Raw genomic sequence first — 17,796 nt, forward strand, 5'->3', positions numbered from 1 at the left:
GTATAGCAGGGTGGGATTTGGGGGGCTGTGGCTGCTGCCAGCTTGGAGTGGGGATTAGAGACCCTCTATCCTTCTATCCTAAGGACAAACAACCCTTAGAGCCGTGCTCTGCACTAGTTTTATTTTTCCAGCTTTCCCAGAGACATCCAACGCCATCCAGGTAGAGGCTGGAGCTGTGAAGAGGGATGGAGAGGAGATAACTTTAAGGGATGGAAGGGGGTTGGGAATGAAGGGGCTTTTAGGGAGCAGAAGGCACTCACCCCTCAGCCTCTCTGCTGAGCTCCCCCTCTCTTGGGAACCTCAGGAAAGACAATGCATCCCTGGGATGTGACTGTCCCCATGCTGTCACCTGTCCTCCTGTCTCCCGGAGACCTCCGCACTCCTGTGGGGAACAACAGGTTGGCTTGGGAAGAGGGGGACGTGTAGAGGTCTTCCCAAATCCCTGGAGGCTCCCAGACTCACGTGAGGGCACTCCCAGCTGGCAGGAGGGTCGGCAGGGCTCTGGCTGGGCCAGGTGGCACACAGAGGCACTGCAGGAGATGTACACCTGGGAGCCACAGGAATGCCAGTGTCACCTGAGGGCCCCCAGAAAGGGTCCCCAAGCCTGAAGGGACCCCCAAGAACATCCACAAGCTTTGAGGAACACCCCAAAAGCAGCTTCCCAACAGGAAGAGAGTGGGCAGCTGAAAGCAGGGTTAGTGCTGGGGTGAGTTTGGGGTTTGGGGATGTTAGGATGAGGGATTCCCAACACTGAGGCATTCCCAACAGGGATTCATGGGGATCCCCCTGACCTCCCCCTCCAGCACAGCCATTTCAGGGGACTCCACAAAGGTGAAGGTGGAGATGACAAAGCGCTGGTAGTGGCTTGGGAAGGGCAGCTCCGGAGAGGCCGGACCCATTGGAATCAGCCTCGTCCTGTAGTTGTCCCCTTGGAAGGGACACCTGGGCAGGAAACAAGGACACTGTCAGCACAGTGAGCCCACCTCACTTCCATCTTCCCATCCTTTTCCACTCACCCCTCCACCAGGATGGGCCACTGGGGCTGGGATGTGGCATGGGAGCCAGGGGAGGCCCAGCAGTGCTGCAGCACCAGCACCAAATTGGGATCCGTCTTCTGGAGCAGCCGGACTTCCACATAAATGGGGTCCCGGAGCACCCTCACCAGGGGGAAGTCACCCACAGGGTGGTAGGAGCTGTAGGATTCATCTGCAGGAATGTTGGGAGGGGTTGAGTGGGATGGGGAACGGGATAGGGAGGGAGATAAGGAACACTCACCAGTGGCAATCCGCAGCTGGAGCCCCAGTGGGCCCGGCATGGCCAAGGGGGCGGCTGTGGGGGGTGTGGCCACCTCCATTCCCAAGGGAAGGAGGTCACTGGAGTTGTAGATGCACCGAGCATGGAGACTGGGGAAAAGGGAGAGAAAGGTGGGAGACTCCCAAATCTTCCATCAGCCCCCTTAGCCCAAGTTGTGGGGACACCACCAGGGATGTGGCGGGAGTGAAGGTTGGTTTCGTCCAAGGGGGAATCCAGGCTCCCTGCCTCGATTTTTCCACCCTCTTCCCTTACATGTAGACACTGTCCCGAGTGATGGAGCCACGGGGGGATCCCTGGACATCGATAGTGGAGATCAGCTGGTTCTCATAGATCAGCCTGTCCTCCACCACCTGTGTAAGGAACACTGGAATGGGAAACATCCTGGGGCATACACAGGTCAGAATTTGAGGCTGGAGGCAGCATGTACATGAGTCCTTTATCCTGAAGGTTTGGAGGGACTGGGAGCATCCTGGGGGTTCTCCGGGGTTTTCCCGCCCTACCTGGACGGTGGTGCCGCAATGGGTGACCGGGAAGCGGAACATGACAAAGGCCTCGGACACGTGGAGGGGCTCACATCCCGCCTGGCTGCTGGCCAGCCTCACGCTGTCCAGGTTGTATGGCTGGGTCACCATTCCCCGCGGGACCACCAGGACAAAGTGTCCCTCCAGCAGGCACTGCACGGTGGCTGCAATGCCGCAGAGAGGCTCCGTCACCCTGAGCACCCTCTCCCAGCGCCAGGCAGGGATTTTGGGATGTGCCTCCGGGTGTCCTACCAGTATTTCCATAATAGCAGGGTGTGGTACGGTCCATGTCATCGTAGCAGCATCCTGCCTGCAGGCATCCATCCCGTCCCTGTGGAGCCACGCAAGGGATCCGGCCCACCGGCACCTGGCACTGCTCCCGTGTCCGCGGCGTTCCTGGCGAGAAGCAGAGAAGGACACAGCATGGAACGTGGGTTGGAAAAGCACCTTGAGGCTGTTTCCCTTTGTCCCAGCCTCCCTGCATCCCATCTTCCCACCTCACCTGCCCCTGCCGAGGGGTAGAAGAGCGCTGTGGACTGCAGCAGACTGGGCTGGGAGTGGATCCCAGAATGCAGCAATCCAGGCTGGGGCTGCAGCCCTGGGCGTCCCAGGCCTGGCTGGGGCTGAGCCTGGAATCCAGGGCTGATGAAACCTGGCCAGGATGAGAGTCCTGGGGGCACCAAAGCCGGGCTGGGATGGCCAGGATGGAGCAGCCCAGTGTGGCCCTGGAGCCCATTTTGGGAGTTGGAGTGATGACTGGGACGAGATATTCCTGGCTGGTTTGGGGGCTGAGCTCCTGGCCGCAGGAATCCTGCTGGAGTCTGAGCACTGGTGGAGGTCAAGCCAGGCTGGTTGTGGGACACAAGCCCAGGGCGAAGCCCTGGTTGGTTTTGTCCCCTGGGGGGGTTTTGGGATACAAACCCTGGATGAAGTTGCCCAGGTTGGTTTTGGCCCCTGGGAGGGCTTTGGGATACAAACCCTGGACGAAGTTGCTCAGGTTGGTTTTGAGCCCCAGGATGGTTGTGGGATGCAAACCCTGGGTGAATCCCTGGTTGGTTTTGACCCCCAGGCTGGTTTTGGGATACAAACCCTGGGCGAATCCCTGGTTGGTTTTGACCTCCAGGATGGTTGTGGGATGCAAACTCTGAGCGAATCCCTGGTTGGTTTTGACCTCCAGGATGGTTTTGGGATACAAACCCTGGGCGAATCCCTGGTTGGTTTTGACCTCCAGGATGGTTGTGGGATGCAAACTCTGAGCGAATCCCTGGTTGGTTTTGACCCCCAGGCTGGTTTTGGGATGCAAACCCTGGGCGAATCCCTGGTTGGTTTTGACTCCCAGGATGGTTGTGGGATGCAAACCCTGGGCGAATCCCTGGTTGGTTTTGACCCCCAGGATGCACCATCCCAGGCTGGTTTTGGGATACAAAGCCTGGATGCAGGCGCCCTGGCTGGGTCTGACCCCCGGAATGCATCAAACTGGGATGGTTTTGGGATACAAGCACTGGGCGAAGGATCCCTGGCTGGCTCTGGCCCCCAGGCTGGGGGGACTGCACTCCCGGGCGGATGAAGGTTCCCTGGATTTGGGTGACAGGATGAACCCTACCAGGCTGGGACAGAAGCCCTGGGTGAGCTGGATTGGAATGGTGCTGGATTCCAGGAAGCACTGAGCTGGGCTGGTACTGTCCCACTGTGTGAACCTGCTCCAAGTGATCTCGGGATGTGAGCTGGGATTCTGCGAGGGTGAGAGAGGACTCGGAGACCTGGTGCAGGCCAGTGTGGGAGATGAGGACTCCGCTGTCCCGGGCTTGCTCCCGTGTTCCATCTGGGAGTATCTCAGAGGCACCTGGCTTGGGGCAGGTCATGTTGACCTCATAGGAGGTGACGGGGATCCCGCTGGACAGTAGCTCCTCCAGCTGCACCCGCAGGATGTAGAGGTCCTCCTGCAGGGGGACACAAGGGACAGTCACCCCCATCCTGCTGGAGGGGACCGCGGAGAGGACAGGAGTGTCACCTTGAACAGGACGTGGCAGCCCTTGTAGCCCGAGGAGAAGATGACAGAGCCATCCTCCCTGGAATTCAGCCAGTGGAGGCAGATGGAGCAGTTGGCCACGTCAAAACGGGAGCCAAACTCGTCTGGGGGGACACCATGGACACAGGGAAGTGACACATCCAGGTGCATGGAAACCCCCCCGGGCAGCAGCAACAGCTCATCCAAGCCATTGGGCTCATCCCATTAGGATACCTCCACCATGATAGCTGGATACTCCAGCTTTGGGGGGAATCCCAGAGAGATCCAGCACCCCAAGGGGATTCAGGGAGTCCCCCCACTCACCCAGAACCTTGAAGCGGACAGTGCGGCCGTGGGGTGGGAGGACTAAAAGCTGCATTCCCAACTCTCCGCAGTCGTGGCGGTACTGCAGGAGTGCCTCGGTGGCTCTGGGCCATGGGAACAGGAGGAAGAGGAGCAGGAGGAAGGAGCAGCTCCGTCCCATGGCGGTGACACAGGCGGAGCACGGGGTTCTGCGGTGTGGATTTATATCCAGGTGGCTGGGGTGCGGGGGGGGGTATCAGGATCAGCTGATCCCGTGGGATGAGCTCTGCCCAGGGCTCCTCGCTCCCGTGCTGCTGGTGACCTCAGTGCCCCAGCCCTGTGGTCACCTCCTGAGGCCGTGTCACGGTGACCAGGGACAAGCCAAGCTTATCCCAGGCACTTGGAGACTGTCCCAGTGAACAAGGAAAGGAACTGGTGCCGGGCAGCATGCCCAGCTGGATCAAGTTATCCAGGGGGAAAGGAGAAGGCTGGTGTGTGCCCACCTCCCCAGAGCCAGTGGGGACAGCTGTGACATCTGGACACGCCACTCCTGGAATAGCCATGGGACCAGGGGACACAGTGGCATGGCCCCAGTGGCATCTGAGGGACTGGGAATGAGCCAGTTACTCCAAATCCCTGCTGTGCCCAGCTGGCAATGCCACAGGGAATCCAAAGTCCTCCATGTGCATTCCCTCTGCCTCCCTTTCCCCAAGTTTCCCTTCTGGGATTTATCTTTACTGTGGCTTAAACCACTTCACCCTTCCCCACCCTTCCTGGAATGCCGGTCACAGCCACTCCCTGTCCCATGCCCTGGGTGTGGGAATGGGCTCCCACCAGCTCCCAGGAGCACAGAGATCCTGGCAGGAGGGCATGAGGAGCCAGGGGCTGGATGTGATTGCCTCAAACCTCCTCAGGAAGTGAGGGCAGCTGCAGGGAGAGCAGTGTGTCCCCACAGCCACAGCTGGGCTGATATATGGCCAGCATATGTTCTATATGTGCCCGATATATGCTCTATAGATATATATGTTTGATAAATGTATTAAATATGTGTTATATATGTCCAATATACGTCTGAGCTGTCTGTTCTGTATCCTATTTATGTCCCATATGTATCCAACATATATCCTATATGTCCAATTTATATCTGGTGTATATCCAATATATATCCCACATCGCCAATATATATCCTATATGTAACTGATACATATCCCATATGTATCCAATGTATCTTATGTATCTCCCAAGTATCTCCAATGTATCTCCTAAATCTGTGTCCAATATTTGTCGCACACATCATCCCCCAAGGAGCACAGGCAGGAGGCACCAGTGACACTTTATTCCCTGCAGTGACAACCCTGGTGACCCCAACCCCTTTTCCCCACACCTCACAGCTTCACAGACACCGACCCCAGATGCAGCTCCAAGAACTGCAGGATCTCCTGCCAAGAATGTTCCTGGGCCCGAGCATGGGGCTGGAGCTCTCCCCCCCATGCCACCGGCCTGGGAGTGCCCCGGATACTGGAGTTGCTGCACAGGGGGGATCCGGGGGGCTCGATCAGGTGCCCGGCGCCGGGGTAGGACAGGATCCGGCCGCTCTCCGGCGGCATCCGCGCCAGGGCCAGCTCGGCAAAGAGCTTGCTGTTGAAGCTGCGGTCGGCCTCTCCCACCACAAACAGTACCCTCCCCCGGATCTTCTCCACCGGGATGGCCGAGGCACTGTAGACGGGATCCCGGGGGTCAGGGAAGATGGCCGAGTTGTCCATGGCTCCCACCTCGGTGAACAGGACGCGCTCGACGCAGTAGGGAATGGGAGGGATGCGGAGATCCTTGTAGACCAGCGGGTTTCCGTGCAGGAAGGCTGTTCCGTTGATCCACACTGTGGCCACCACCTGTGGCAGGAAGGTGGCCATGGCCAAGGCCGCCTCTGCACCTTTGGAGACACCCACCACGCCCAGGCCAGGGCCTCGGACCTGAAGGAAGAGGAAATGGAGCCAGCTGGGATAATACACAGGGATAATACATTTACTGGGACAGGACATTACAAGGATGTCCTCCTGGGATATTCCCAGTTGCCAGGACATCCGTCTCCCTGGGATATCTCCAGTCTCTGGGACACTCCTAGTGCTCGGGACAACCCTGGGACATTACCCTGGACATTACCTGGACATCCTGCTCACCAGGATGAGAATGTCCCTGGGACAATCCTTGGTCCCCAGAACAATCCCTGGTCACCTGGACATCCGGCTCACCAGGTTGTCCCCAATCCCCAGCACATCCTGCCTCACAGGTGCCTTTCTCCATGTTCCAGGACTTACCTTGGGATGCTGGAGGAGCAGCTCTGCAGCTTCCTCAAAATATTCCAGGTCCAGCTGGGCCAGGACTCGGGGCAGGTCGTCGTAGGCGAAGAAGGCAAGGGCCAGCACGGCAAAGCCCCGGCTGGCCAAGAGCCCCGCCCGGAACTCAATCAGCCCCCCCGCACCCCCAAACAGGTCAATGACCCCAGGGAAGGGGCCTGGACCTGCAAGGAGACAGGGACAATGTCAGGGATAGGGAGCCACTGGCGCTGTCCTGTATCCCAGAGGTTTTGTGGTTGGGCAGCCCAGGGGGCACAAGATCCAGTATCCTGAGAGTCCTGAGGCTCGGCATCCCAAGATCCTGAAGTTTGGGATTTCAAGGCTGGGCAATCCAGGAATCCTATGGGTTACCATCCCAGGAGTCCCAGTGTTGTTTCCCATGGGTTCCAACACTTGACATCTCCAGGATCCCAAGGTTCAGTATCAGTATCCCAGGCTCCCAAAGGAACACCATCTAGCTATCCCAAGGGTTCCCAAGGTTGGGCACCGCAGGGCTCCCAAGAACAAGCATCCTGCAAGTCCCAAGATTCGATATCCCGGAATTCCCCAACGCTCACCAGGAGGCAGGAAGAGGGCGCCGCGGACCCTTCCCTCATGGATGGGCACCCGCTGCACGCCGGGCCCCACGTACCACCGCTCGGCCTCGCAGGATGCCAGCGGCTGCTCCCCGGGATCCGTGCCCAGGCAGAGCCCATCGAACACTTCCAGCCGGACGCGGAAGGGGCTGCCGGCCACATCCCGCTTGACCAGCCGTCGGAAAAGGGTATCGGGCTGCAGGAACCAGAAGAGCCCCATGGGCCAGACCCCGGAGTAGCTGCCCCCCACCGCGGCATGGCGCCCAGGATCCACCTCTCCCGCTGCGTCGGCACGGAAAAAGGCGCGGGATTGGAAGCACTCTCCCTGCTCGTCCTTCAGCCACGCCCGCAGGGTGACAAGTTGGGATGGGGGCAGTCCCCGCACCCGGATCTGCACGGGCCGGTCGGCCAGCGAGGACTGCGGTGTCACTGTCACCTCCACCATGGTGCACCTAGGAATGGAAATCACCCTGAGTGCCCCACAGGGATTGCCACGCCCAGGAGGAGGCTGGCCGCAGGGGCTTGTCCCCAGGGATCCTCACGGGGGACACCCAGGATGGGGTTTGTGGTCCAGATAGTTCTGCTGGCATCCCTCCTTCCCGGTCCCTATCCCTCCTTCCCATGTCCCCATCCCTTCGTGGTCCCTGTCCCTTCTTTCGTGGTCCTTGTCCCCTCTTTCTCTGGTCCTTATTCCCTCGCTTCCTGGTCCTCTCCTTCCGTGATCCTCATCCTCTGCTTCCGTGTCCCCATCCCCTCCTTCCCTTTGCCCCGTCCCCTCCTTCCTCACCACCTCCCATCCTCTGACCCCAATCCCCCCGCCCCAAAACTCACCTAGCAGCCGGGACACCCCTTTTTCCATGTGTCTCCTAGCCCCGGCATTCCCAGCACCCACCGTCTCCTCTCCTTATCCTCCTCCCCCACCCCGGGGCCGGAGCAGGGTGAGGATCCAGGGGCTCGGAGCCCCCCCAATCCCGCGGGCACCCCGCTCCCTCTCCGTGCAGCACGGCAGGCTGGGAACAGGGATGTCGGCCCCAGTCCAGCCCCGGGAAGGAGACACGTGGCTCTCCCACATCCCTCCCACCAGGAATTCAGCCCCCGGAGCCTTGAGCTTCCCCTTCTCTTACCCCTCTGGGCAAAGCCTGGGCCGTGGGCTCTGCAGAGGGAGAGGTTCTAGGATTCCTTGGCAATCATTAACCTGGGAATGGCAAGGGCAAAGCCCTCCTGTCCCATGACCCCGTGCCCGGCTGGCACCGGCCGCACCCCGAACCTTCCCTGTGGCCCCCCCCCCCCGCATCCTGGACATGGATGGGACACTCCAACCTAATTCTGAGGGCCCCCCCAATTTGTCATGCCAGGATGAAGCTCCAGGGCCCTGCATTCCCGTCCCAGGGCTTCGCACTGATTCCTGCAGTCCCATTTTCCACCCAGGGCACTCCTTTGTCACCCCCATCCCAGCTCACAGCCACATCCCTCCCCAGGAATGCAGAAAGGGGTGTTCATGGACCAAAAAAACCCAGGAATGTTAAGAAATCCACGTGGATTTCCAACTTCCAGTCCCCAGCAAATTCCCAGTGTTGCCCCCCCAGGAGAGTGTGTGACACAATCCTTGCTGACAGGTTCCAGGGCTCCTTCCTAATGGGAATTCCCTCTTTGGAGAAAGGGGAACTGCAAGGAATGAAGGGCCACGGCACACTCCAATGCTAGGAATGCCTTAGGGAAGGCCCCAGCTGGAGCCACAAAGTCCCCAGAGCCATTGGAAGCGAATCTGCTTCAGTTCCTATTCATTGTTATAAGGAAAAGGCAAAATTGGGAAAGCAAAGTTCTGTTCCAGCCTCTGGCTCCGGCAACATCTTGATTCCATAAAGATTGGGAGATCCAGCAGCTGGTTCCTGTGGAACACACCCCCTCAGCTCTGTCCTGTTGTCTGTCCAACACTGAGGGTCCTGGCAGCGATTCCTGCCTGGCAAGTGAGGAAAAACCCCTGGAAAGGAGAAGGATCCATAGGAACCCCAGGTGTGGGAGTATCCCGATTCCCGCCTCATTCCGTGGCCGTGCTGCGCTTCACAGGAGCCTTCTGGAGTCGGGCCAGCGTATCACGCTTCTCCACCCGCCTCAGCTGCTTCTTCTTGGCCCTCTTGAGCTTCAGGGGGTTCCGGATCTGGGAAAGGAGAAAAGAGAGGGGTTTTCATGGAATCATAGGGTCCTGGAAGGGTTTGGGTTGGAAGGGACCTTAAGGATGGTCCAGTTCCGCTGCTGGCCATGGGCAGGGACACCTTCCACTAGTGCAGGTTGCTCCAAGCCCTGTCCTGGAGCATTTCCAGGAGTAGAGCAGAATGTGGGAATGAGGCAGGATGGGCATGGATGGCTCCCAGCCTGCCACCACCAAGGATTCCAGGAGGGGATTTATCCCAAAACGAACCCCATCCTCACCCACAGGTGAGGGAGGTCTCCACCACATCCACCCCGACCTCCCAGATCTCTTCCCAATGGAAAAGCCATGATTTTCCCACGTGGATCCCCATCAGTGAGGTATTTTCCTTGCTTTACCACCCCATTATCCCTCAGTTCTGTGTTCCCAAGCTTGGGAGAACACAGGGGACACACTTCCAGTGTGCCCAGCTTTCCTGGGAATTCTCCCAGTCCTCCCAGTATCCTCCAAAGATGGAGACAGGGAGAGGAACTGGAGCAGACTAGAGGCTGATCCACAAGGGGCTGGAGGTTGTGGGGTATTCCCAGTGCTGTTCCCAGCTGGCAGAGGGGACTCACCACTTGGACAACCTCGGCTTTCCGCTCGTTTTCCAGGCGCCGCTTCAGGTTTTCCTCCCGCCGCCGCTTCTTTTCCTGTGGGAGCAGCACCAAAACATTCCCTGTGGATCCCTTCCTCTGGGATTAAACCCAAACCAGCGCCAGTGCCCACCCAAGTGTGAAATCTGTCATTCCAGCAGCTTTTCCACCCCGGGTGAGGCTGGAATTGACCCAGAGAGTTTATTCCGAGTCAGTGACTTGGAGCATGTGACCGTCAGTGACTGGATTTGGCACCAGGACAGGGAATTCTCCATCCCAGCTGCTCTTTTCCTGGACTCTGCCACAGCTCTGATGCCCAGGAAGAGGGAAGAGACACGGGATGGAGCTTGGGAAAGACAGGAATTCCCCAGCTCCCGAGCCCCGTTACCTCTTTCTCCCTCTGCTTTGTTTCCTCCAGCTGCCGTGCCAATTCCTGGACCAGCTTCTTCTCCTGCCTCTCCTTCATTTTCCGCGCCCAGGAGCTGCGGAGCGCCTTGTCCTGGATCATGTGGGAGAACCTGGGCGGGCATACGGGAGGTGTTAGCTCCCCAAACCCCCCGGGATGCAGCCGGGGCTACTCCAGCTCCTCTCCAGAATTCCATGAAACTCCGCCAACCTCGGAGCATCCCACGGCATCCTCAGTTCCTCGGCAACTCCTCCAAGTCATCCCTGTCTGGATCCTTCCTAAAGCCTATGGATACCTCCGGAACACCCTCACAAGGCCCCGAGAGCCCCCCAAACAATCCTGTCCCCCTCAAAATTCTCCCACACCTTATGACCCCCAAAAAAATCCTTCTAGAGCCCAGCCCCCCAAAAAAACTAGGGCCTTCCTGCCCACCTCTTCTTCCCGGGATCCTTCCACACCCGTCCCGACTTGGGCTTGCCCCGCGGGATGGCCACCACCGCCTCCTGCCGCTTCTTGCCGCCTTTCCGCCGCCGCCGAGCCGCGGCCGGAGCCGAGGCGGCCCCGCCGGGCTCCTCGGGGGCCGCTCCCGGTCCTGATCGCGGGGTCCCTCCGTTGTCCCCCTCCATGATCCACGCGGCCCCGCGGCGTCGCACATAGATGACGTCAGAGCCGCGCTCCCCTCAGAAGTGCGAAGCCACAGCGCCTCCCTGGCCGTCATTTTTGTATTGGGCAATACCCTCGGCGCACGGCGGCGGCCGCCATCTTTGTGCCGGGTACAGCCGCCATCTTTGTGCCGGGTACACACGGCCGCCCACCGCCGTGGCCGCCGGTACGGGGACCCCCCGAACTCTCCCCAGACCCACCCGGGGCGAGCCCCCCCTCCCCTGCATCCCGAGTAACCCCCGAGACATGCGCGGGCTGGGCTGGGGGAGAGGCCTTTATTGGGGACCGAACACGCTGAGGGCATCCCAGGCGGCTCCGGTATCAGGGACCCCCCCGGGATGCGGCACCACGTGCGGGGCTCGGCCGCGGCTACGGCGCCTGGGAAAACAAAAACACGGAAATCCAGGGAAATCTCTGGGAGTCACTCAGGAACGCTCGGATTGGAGCGGCCCTTCGGAGGAAGGAAGGGGTGGGGATGAGCATTCCGGGGACTCCCGAGGATGCCCGCCTCCCTCACCAGCTGGGTGTATGTGTGCTGCCGGAACGTATCGTATCCGAACGCTAGGACCGCCACGGCCACGCAGAACTCCAGCAGGCCAAGCAGCGCCAAGGTGGAATCCAGCCCGTTGCTCAGGATCTGCAAGGAGAAGGAGAACGGGAATACCCCAGGATCCACCACTCGAACAAGACCTGGATCCTTGAACATCCCACCCAATCCCGGGTGTCCGTACCTTGCCCTCCATGTGGACGCACCATTCCGGGCGGGCCTGGAAGGGCCTGGGCTTCTCACAGCCGGGCATGTTGCGGGTGATGGCCGTGCCGTGGATCCCGGTGGCCACCAGCGTGCCCAGGACAACGCCCACATTGACCACACAGCAGGTCTTGACCTGCGGGAAGCACCCGGTGACACAGACCCCGGGAAGGGCTGCTTCCCACAATGATTGTTCAACTGGAGCCAAAGATCTCCTGGAGAAGCCACCCAGTTTTGTCCCACAGTGACTCCAAAGGCCATGAGGCTCTCCTGGACCTTTCATCCCACTCATCTCACAGTGATTCCAAAGCCATGAGGGTCTCCTGGACCTTTCATCCCACTCATCCCATTGAGATTCCAAAGCCATGAGGGTCTCCTGGACCTTTCATCCCACTCATCCCACTGAGATTCCAAAGCCATGAGGGTCTCCTGGACCTTTCATCCCATCTCCCTCATCCCACAGACCCTAACTCCCATCCTGTGCTCCATGTGGGAGAGCTGGGCACTTCCCAAGAGGGAAGCTGGCCTGTGGGATGAATCCAGGCTGTGGAGGGGTCCTGGCAGCTGCTGGAAGGGACATAAAGAATGGGGGGACACGTTGTCCCTCCCAGCCTGGATCTTACCAGAACAGGGCTGTCTCTTTTTTCACTTTCCACCAGCAACGAGCCTGAGACCAGGAGCTACTTGGAAAACAGCAGGAATTGGTGTCAGCAGCAAGGCACCCTTCCCTGTGTCCCTCCAGATGGGAACTTGAGTTCAGGGATGCACAGACACCCCAGAATGGGGCAGGGGGGTGTCAGTGGAGACCTGATGACCCTGGGATATTGTCCCCAGTCCACCAGGACTCCCTGAGATTCCCATGTCCTCATCCCAACTTACCAGGATCCCCAGCCAGAATAAGATCCCGCTGGCCACAGGGAGGGAAGGGTTCCTGTGCTCCCACAATGTCAGGATGATCCCAAAGCTGATGTGGATGATTCCAGAGAAGATGTGGATAGTCTGGGGAAGGATGAGGGAGAGGAATCCCGATCCCATTGCTGTGAGACACATCCCACCCAAATCCCACATCAGAGTGCCAGGAAGGAACCGGGAGAGACACCTGTCCCAATTTCCTCTCCACCCAGCCAGGGAGAACCTCCAGCAGGACAATCCCCACAGATCCCCGATCCCTGCTGGTACCCCAGAAAGGCCATGTCTCACCCCCAACACCTTGGGATGCGCCTTCCGGAAGCCTTGTGTTTGGAATGAGGTCCTGGCAGGAGCCTGGGAGCCTGAGGCCAGCTGGGCCGCCCGGGGATCTGTGGCCGGGATCACCTCCGTGATGATCCTGACGCTGCCGGCGTCGGTCACCGTGGTGGTCGCCATGGCCTGGGAGCAAGCCCAGGAAGCTGAAGGAATTCCCAGGTGCTTTCCTCCTCCTCTTCCTCCTCTCCACCGCCTCTTTGCTGTCCGAAATCCCCGGGAGGTGGTGGCCAGGCAGGGACACACTCCCGCTGCCCTTTGCTCCCTGCGGGAAGCTCGCTCATGGAATTCTCGTCAGGCCCCTCTTGCTCAATGAGGCGGCGTTGCCAATGGAGACTCCCAAAATCCTGCAGGGGAAGAGGGAGGAAGGAACAGGGAACCCCTCCCGGGGCTCTGCAGCTTTGGGAAGGTTGAATGCTTTTCCCTTGGAATGCTCCAAGACTCCCTTTACCAGCATCAAGCGAGTCCTTTCCATCCCAAATTGTGGATGCATTGTTTGGGAATCACTCCTGCAATTAGCTTGGTACCTAACGAGGTTTTCATAACCTATCACTGCCCACTTCCCAGGAAAAACTCGGACTGAGACAGGAAACTTCAAAAACTTAATTATAAAGGAAGCTCCTTTGTTACCATTTTTGGGAATTCTCCTCCTCCGTTCCTGTGGATTTGTCCCCAGTAAGGACACACATTCAGGGGTCCCTGGCCATCTCTGTTGGGAGCCAGAGGAAAAGGAGACGCTGTTATTTATGATGGGAAATGGGAGTTCAGGCTGGGAATGGAGCCACCACACATAGTAAGGGGATCCTGAGGGATCCAAAGGCCCCTTCCTGCCTCCATCCCTCCCTCCTCCCAGGAAAACAGCCATGTCCTTGTCTTCAGGAGCAGTGGGATAGTGGGATATTTCATGCCGACCTGAAGGATCCCCGCCCCCAAGGTTTCCTGGATGTCTGATGTGTGCAAGGTAGGAATTTCTTGGTGAAACGGGAATTTTTAGGTCCAGGATTCTGGCATCACCCCAACACCTCTCACTCTGCCTGGGAAAGGACAGGACCATCCCCAGCTGACTCGATTTCAAGAGCAGGTGGAGCAACTTTTAGAAGTTTTTTCCTTCCCTCTGGCTCTAGAGGGAGCTGAGAGGCCGCGTTTGGACGCACCGCGCTTCCAGAGCTCGGGAGAGGCTTCCGGCCCTGGAGCCGGCTTGGAACAACCTGGGCTAGTGGGAGGTGTCCCTGCCCATGGCAGCGGGGGTGGAATTGGATAATCCTTAAGGTTCCTTCCATCCCAAACCATTCCAGGATTCTGCGCCCTCCCCATGCTCTCACACACCAGGGAATGGGACACTCCCTCCAAACCAGCCTAAATCATATCCCAAAAAAGAGCTGGAAGAACAGACCTGGAAAACAAAGAGCAGCAACTCACGTCTCCATCCCGGCTCCAATGGCACTCCTCCACCCCTCCCATGACCTTCCTCCATCCTGCATCCCTGATGGAAGCGTGCACTTGGCCTTGTAAAGGGCTGCATCTGGCGGCACGGCTTTCCAGGAAAAACATGGACATGGATGAGATTCAGCCTCTTCATCACATTCCTGATGCCTCAGAGCCTTTAATTCCTGCTGGTGCCTCATCCCTCTCAACACTCCAATCCTAACAATCCCAGGGATCTTGTTCCAGCCCTGGGAAGGAACACTTGAGCCCCCGTGGAAATTCTGGGATCCCCTCTTTAGCCTTTAGGCAGCCAGGGTATCCTCCACCATTATCCACAGCTCACATTCCCAGCCAAAACCACCCTACACGGTGGATTTCCTCCCAAATCCGCCTTTCCAGATTCCTACAGCATTCCTGAAGTTCCAGCCTTGCAGGCAGAAACAGCCATGACTGCCCTCAGCCCCCAAGACCCCACTTTCTGAATGAATTATCCACGAAAAAAGTGCTTTCCCCCTTCATAAATAAGCCCAGGTCCAGCTGGGGATGGCAGGAGCCCAAGGTAGGATGTCGGGATTTATTTTGGAAGCAGATTGCAGAGGAGGTGAAGCTTTGAAGCAGACGCAGGGAAGCAGCAAGGCCGGGCGGTGGAGCTTTCCAACCTTCTCTTTGCAGGTGGTTTTTTCTTTTTTTTTTTTTTTTTTTTTTGGCTTTGGCTTTGGCTTTGTAGATATATACAACACATTCCTTGGGTTTTAATGTTCATTTTCCTATTTTCTAGGACAAGTTTTGGATGGGGGAAGCCTGGCTGGATGCTCAGGGGGATCAGTGAGACCCTCCCAAATTCCCTCCCACCAGCACAGGACAAAATTTATGAGCCTGGTGGAACCAAAATTCTTTTTCCAGCCCCAAAATTAATGAGGGTGTTTTTTTTTTTGTTTTTTTTTTTTTTTTTTTTTTTTTTTTTTTTTTTTTTTTTTTTTTTCCAAAGAAAATAGATTACATTGGAGAAAAGCCCTCCACAGAAACTTGCTGCTTCCTGGGACAAATTTTATACCCCCATAAAAATACCAAAAGTCAACATTTTGCTTTGCTCCCAGGTGTTTCTCCTTCCCACAGGGCTCTTTCCATACTGATTCCAGACGGCAAGTCATGTTTTCTGGGAGAGGTTTCAGTTTTTCTGGCTTTAAACATCCTAGTGTCCATCCTGGATTAGGGAATCTGGAGCTGGGAGCAGGCAGGAGGTTGGGGGCATCACTGCCTACTGGGGTGATCCATCCATACCTGGCATTTGGGACACAGTGACATTGCTCCCAAACCCTGTCCCAGATGTGTCCATCAACCCCTGCATGTGACATTCCAGCCTTTGATCCACTTGTTCCCAGGAAAATTCCTGAGGCTGCAGAAAAGTTCCTCTACTTCTCCAGGGCTTCACTGGCATTGACCTCCACTGGCAATCCTGGAATGGGACCTTAAACACTTCCAGGGATGGGGCAGCTACAGCTTTCCTGGGAAATCTGTTCCCCTCACAGGGAAGAATTTCTTCCCAATATCCCATCTAAACCCACCCCCTGGCAGTAGGAAGCCATTCCCCCTTGTCCTGGCACTCCAGCCTCTCTTCTAAAGTACCTCTCCAGATCTCTAGGGGCATCTTTAGATGCTGGAAGTGCGTCCAAGATCCATCTCTTCCCAAAGGCAAGAGTCATTGGGACACCCCAGTCCATTGGGACACCACAGTTCTCCTTTCCAACTCCTCCAAAGGTTTTGTTTTTCCTCATCATTAGGGATGATCACCGACAGGGACACAAAACTCTGTGGTCCCTGTCACCTGCTATTCCCAACTCCTGGAAGTCCACACTCCCCTCTAGGGCTGCAAACTCCCACCTAAAAATAAAAATATATTTTAAAAATCCCAAATTCCCATAGAGCCTTAAACACTTATTCCTGCCTTTTCAGGGAAAGCCACATCCAAACACTGGGATACTACTCTGGGAAAACCGACTGTCATGCTGGTGGAAGAGGAGGAAGCCTCTTTCCCTGTAAACCACCACACTGGGAAAACACAGAGCTTGGATGGGAGGTGGGATGGCTTTGTGGTGGTCCCCACGGAGCCGGGAGAAGTTGGGATGCTCCGGAGCCGCAGGTGAGGAGCTAGAGCTGTAATGGGTTGTGGCCACAGGATGAGCAGAGACAGCCTGTTCATCCTGCTCCCAAAATCCCTGGGGCTTTTCCTACTGATCAGGCTCATTATTTTTTCAGAGCTGGGAACAGAAATAACTGACAGGGAGTGAATAATCCATGAGGCTTTGGCTGAGCAGCCTGAGCGTTGTCAGGGAGTGTGGAAAGGAGAAGGAAAACACTTAAGTCACCCCGAAACCTAAGGGAATGTTCAAGGAGGAGGTCCCTGATCCCACTCTGGCACTGGAGGGGATATTTGGGATGGATTCTGCCCCCCAAAATTAAGAAGCTTCTCCCACAGGGCGCTGGGAACTCACCAGGATGTTCCCACCCCTTGGAAAATCGACACTGGGGTGTCTTTCCTCACCTCCATCCCACATTTCCATGAGCTTGGGATGCTTCTTAAATAACTTGATGCCACTGGATGCTCATCACCACCTCAGTAAATCCAGCAGCATCTCCATGTATGCAGGATAATTAAGAGTGAACCCATAGATGAGCTTGTCAGGAGCTGACAAGCTCCTGGTCCAGTTCAAAACGATCCCAGAGCCCTTTTCCTTCCCTGAAAATAATTTTTTTAGGAATTGCTGCATGAGTAAGGTTTGGGAGCACCCCTCAGCTCCATTCCCGCCACCCAGGATGCTGGGAACAGGGAGGCACTGGTGTCCCCATGTCACCCCACAGAGCGGCTCCAGCCCCGGGGCAGCTTCTCCGGCGGCGGAAGAACCGGGATGTGCTGGCGTCACCGGCATCGCCGCCGGCTGAACGGCTGCTCCGGCCGAGCTAAATATAGCAGGACTGTGCTGGAATGGGGGGTGGGGAGCAGAATTCCCTCCGGAGACCAGGTACCCTGGTTTAGAGGGTGGGATTCCAGCAGGAGAGGGGTTTAGAGGGGCAGGATTCCCTCAGGTGAGCGGGTCCTGAGGGGTTTACGGGGACTGAATTCCCTCAGAATCAGGCACTGGGGTTTAGGAGGATGGAATTCCCTCTGGAGAGGGGTTTTGAGGGGCAGAATTCCCTCAGAAGAGCAGGCACCAGGAGTTTAGAGGAGCAAAACTCCCTTGGGAGCAGCTGCCAGGGGTTTAGGGGAGCAAAATTCCCCTCAGGGAAAGCAAGCAGGTATTAGGAGTTCAGTGGGGCAGAATTCCCTCAGGAGAGAGCAGGTGTCTCTAAATCAGGCAGGATGAGCCTCTTTCCTGACGGACAGCAGCTCTGTGAGGGGGAAGTGTAGCTCCCACGCTGAAAATTCCCAAATTCAGGAGACACAAGCCCGGA

General features: G+C 57.4%; 4 protein-coding genes across 7 annotated transcripts; all 4 read right to left on the reverse strand.

The window, feature by feature from the left end:
* Positions 1-45: 45 nt before the first annotated feature.
* Positions 46-4,450, reverse strand: ZP1 (zona pellucida glycoprotein 1). 2 transcript variants are annotated; one of them, XM_083863241.1, is made up of 13 exons: positions 4,168-4,450; positions 3,847-3,968; positions 3,679-3,775; positions 2,338-3,567; positions 2,088-2,231; positions 1,815-1,999; positions 1,567-1,664; positions 1,276-1,403; positions 1,017-1,206; positions 792-942; positions 463-547; positions 261-382; positions 46-173 (listed from the first exon to the last, which is right to left on the reverse strand). In XM_083863241.1, exons 1-12 carry the CDS (start codon positions 4,325-4,327, stop codon positions 264-266), a joined length of 2,709 nt encoding a protein of 902 aa, XP_083719367.1. In that variant the 5' UTR covers positions 4,328-4,450; the 3' UTR covers positions 46-173; positions 261-263. The 2 variants fall into 2 exon arrangements, with proteins under 2 accessions (XP_083719367.1, XP_083719366.1); XM_083863240.1 differs by having other exon boundaries at positions 2,338-3,775.
* A 1,010-nt stretch (positions 4,451-5,460) lies between these two features.
* LOC310910533 (acyl-coenzyme A amino acid N-acyltransferase 2-like) lies at positions 5,461-8,272 on the reverse strand. Of its 2 annotated transcripts, none has more exons than XM_083863334.1 (4): positions 8,200-8,272; positions 7,058-7,527; positions 6,462-6,664; positions 5,461-6,116 (listed from the first exon to the last, which is right to left on the reverse strand). In XM_083863334.1, the coding sequence occupies exons 2-4, from the start codon at positions 7,518-7,520 to the stop codon at positions 5,532-5,534; spliced, it is 1,251 nt and encodes a 416-aa protein (XP_083719460.1). In that variant the 5' UTR covers positions 7,521-7,527; positions 8,200-8,272; the 3' UTR covers positions 5,461-5,531. The 2 variants fall into 2 exon arrangements, with proteins under 2 accessions (XP_083719460.1, XP_083719461.1); XM_083863335.1 differs by lacking the exon at positions 8,200-8,272 and adding an exon at positions 7,907-8,193.
* A 567-nt stretch (positions 8,273-8,839) lies between these two features.
* On the reverse strand, positions 8,840-10,906 carry CCDC86 (coiled-coil domain containing 86). Its single transcript, XM_083863336.1, has 4 exons — positions 10,698-10,906; positions 10,248-10,377; positions 9,842-9,916; positions 8,840-9,233 (listed from the first exon to the last, which is right to left on the reverse strand). The coding sequence occupies exons 1-4, from the start codon at positions 10,889-10,891 to the stop codon at positions 9,114-9,116; spliced, it is 519 nt and encodes a 172-aa protein (XP_083719462.1). The 5' UTR covers positions 10,892-10,906; the 3' UTR covers positions 8,840-9,113.
* A 285-nt stretch (positions 10,907-11,191) lies between these two features.
* On the reverse strand, positions 11,192-13,171 carry LOC310910231 (membrane-spanning 4-domains subfamily A member 15-like). Of its 2 annotated transcripts, none has more exons than XM_083862681.1 (6): positions 12,889-13,171; positions 12,559-12,678; positions 12,303-12,359; positions 11,660-11,815; positions 11,446-11,565; positions 11,192-11,306 (listed from the first exon to the last, which is right to left on the reverse strand). In XM_083862681.1, exons 1-6 carry the CDS (start codon positions 13,042-13,044, stop codon positions 11,298-11,300), a joined length of 618 nt encoding a protein of 205 aa, XP_083718807.1. In that variant the 5' UTR covers positions 13,045-13,171; the 3' UTR covers positions 11,192-11,297. The 2 variants fall into 2 exon arrangements, with proteins under 2 accessions (XP_083718807.1, XP_083718806.1); XM_083862680.1 differs by having other exon boundaries at positions 12,880-13,171.
* Between the last annotated feature and the right edge of the window lie 4,625 nt (positions 13,172-17,796).

The sequence above is a fragment of the Zosterops lateralis genome (assembly GCF_965231275.1).
Source record: "Zosterops lateralis genome assembly, chromosome: 6".
NCBI classification, from domain to species: domain Eukaryota; kingdom Metazoa; phylum Chordata; class Aves; order Passeriformes; family Zosteropidae; genus Zosterops; species Zosterops lateralis.